This window comes from Alexandromys fortis, unplaced genomic scaffold, assembly GCF_014885135.2.
Source record: "Alexandromys fortis isolate MF-2015 unplaced genomic scaffold, M_Fortis_MF-2015_v1.1 scaffold_72, whole genome shotgun sequence".
Lineage (NCBI taxonomy): Eukaryota > Metazoa > Chordata > Mammalia > Rodentia > Cricetidae > Alexandromys > Alexandromys fortis.
In genome coordinates, this window is record NW_026067969.1 from 5,521,850 (window position 1) to 5,524,122 (window position 2,273).

The 2,273-nt window shown below is 44.1% G+C and overlaps 1 protein-coding gene across 4 annotated transcripts in view; it reads left to right on the forward strand.

Annotated features, from left to right (window-relative positions):
• Positions 1-2,273, forward strand: part of Gle1 (GLE1 RNA export mediator) — a 57,954-nt gene that overhangs the window by 14,506 nt on the left and 41,175 nt on the right. For all 4 annotated transcript variants that reach the window (XM_050155338.1, XM_050155336.1, XM_050155337.1 and 1 more), the window contains exons 4-6: positions 587-735; positions 923-983; positions 1,495-1,749. In XM_050155338.1, the coding sequence (XP_050011295.1) occupies positions 587-735; positions 923-983; positions 1,495-1,749 (465 nt within the window). The remainder of the gene's footprint in view (positions 1-586; positions 736-922; positions 984-1,494; positions 1,750-2,273) is intronic.

The window sequence follows — 2,273 nt, forward strand, 5'->3', positions numbered from 1 at the left end:
TAAGTTCAACTGATAGAATACTGAGCATGCACAAAGCCATGGACTCAGAAACTGGAACCATAGAAAACTGAGCCCATGCTCATATTTCCAGCACTAAGGAGGTGGAGACAAGTAGAATTTAAAGGTCATCCATGGGCTGGAGAGATGGCTCAGCAGTTAAGAGCACTGACTGTGCTTCCAGAGGTCCTGAGTTCAATTCCCAGCAACCACATGGTGGCTCACAACCATCTGTAATGAGATCTGGTGCCCTCTTCTGGCCTGCAGCTATACATGCAGACAGAACACTGTATTCATAATAAATAAATCTTTAAAAAAAAAAAAATAAAGGTCATCCTTAGCTACAGAACAAGTTTGAGATCTGCAGGGGCTACATGAAATCTTGTCTCAAAAAAAAAAAAAAAAAGAAAAGAAAAGAAAAGAAAAAAGAAAAAAAATCTCCAAGTACAAGTGCTCCTACACAGCTCTTGAGAAAGTGGTTCCCTGCTCTGGAGTCTCCCAGGTTCTAGGGCTGAGGGCTTTCAGTGGTCAAGGAGCAGGCGAGCCAGATGGCTGCGGCACTCCAAAAGCAGGTGCTGGTTCTTTTCAGGAGGGCCTGAGGCAGTGGCAGGAGGAGCAGGAGAGGAAGGTACGAGCCCTCTCAGAAATGGCATCTGAACAACTGAAGAGGTTTGATGAGCTGAAGGAACTGAAGCTGCACAAGGACTTCCAGGACTTACAAGAGGTGATGGAGAAGAGGTCAGTCTTCCTGAGTGACTGCTGCAAATGTCTGTGTAGTCAGCTTGATTGTTTTCCCAGGCAAATCCCCAGGTGAAAGTCAGTCCTTAAACATCAAAAGTGCCCAACCTTGGGAAAAGCCCTAATGCCACAGTGAGGGGAGGGAAACCATCTCGGGAGACCTACCTGACTCTGCCTTGTTCATCAGTACCAGAGAAGCCCTGGGCCACCAGGAGAAACTAAAAGCTGAGCATCGCCACAGAGCCAAGGTCAGTGCCTGGGAGAATCAGCATGATTGAATTGGTGACTGTCTCTAGCCCTCTGAATTTTTCATCAGCCGGCCATTGATCCATGATCATGCTCCTGGCTAGTGGCTGTGTAGTAGCTCTTCATCACTGTGATGAAGGAAAAGGGGCTTGTTTCAACTGTTGGTGTCAGATGGCCCAGAAAGCCTCTGCACTCTGGGTTTCCCCCTTTTCTCCTCCTCTTTGGGGCTCAAAACCTGTGGGAATGGTACCACCCACATTTGAGCAGGCTCTCCTCTTTCGTTAATCCTCCCTAACATTGTCCTCAGAAACCTGTAGAGGTATGATTTACTAATCTCCTAGGTTATTTTTCAATCAATCAAGCTTAAAATTGCAATTAACCTGTGTATTGACCTTGGGGAATTTATTTTCTGCTTTGAGCCCACTTGTGAAAAGATGTAACTCACCTAGGGTTTGAGCAGTGTGGAAAGGGAAAGGCTCCCCTACTCAGCGACTCAGTGGCCCCTTTTAGTAGATTCTCAACCTGAAGCTTCGAGAGGCAGAGCAGCAGCGTGTGAAGCAGGCAGAGCAGGAGCAACTTCGGAAGGAGGAAGGCCAGGTCCGTCTACGCAGCCTGTACACCCTGCAAGAGGAGGTCCTTCAGCTTAACCAGCAGCTGGATGCCTCCAATCAGCACAAGGACCTGCTGAATGTCGACCTGGCTGCCTTCCAGACCCGGGGCAACCAGCTGTGTAGCCTCATCTCCGGAATCATTCGCACCACCTTGGAGGTAAGGGATTACAGAATGACAACAAAGCTGCTGAAAGTAAAAATGTATTTTGATTAAAAATAATGCCTACCTATTGGAGGAAATACCAGTGATTGCTTGATCAGTGGGGTAAGAACTGGGGACAGCTCTCTGGTAAAGCATTTGTTAGCTTTCATGAGGTCCTGGTAATGTAAGATGAAAACCTAGCAAATAATAGCTATAAATACATAAAAATTAAGATTAAATATATGTTCATATTTTCATTGTATTCTATACTTTATATTTAGTGTAAAGCCAGAGACAAACATTAGGAACAATAAAAATAAAAAGAGGTGAGTAGTTGACAGCACAAGAAAAACATAAATATAAACATAAATATAAAGAAGATGTTGATGTATCTAAGAACAGAAAATTTACACTGTAGTTTTTTGGGGTTTTTTTGTTTTTTCTTTTTTTGGATTTTTTGAGACAGGGTTTCTCCGTAGTCTTTGGTTCCTGTCCTGGAACTAACTCTTTTTTTTGTTTTGTTTTGTTTTTGTTTTTCG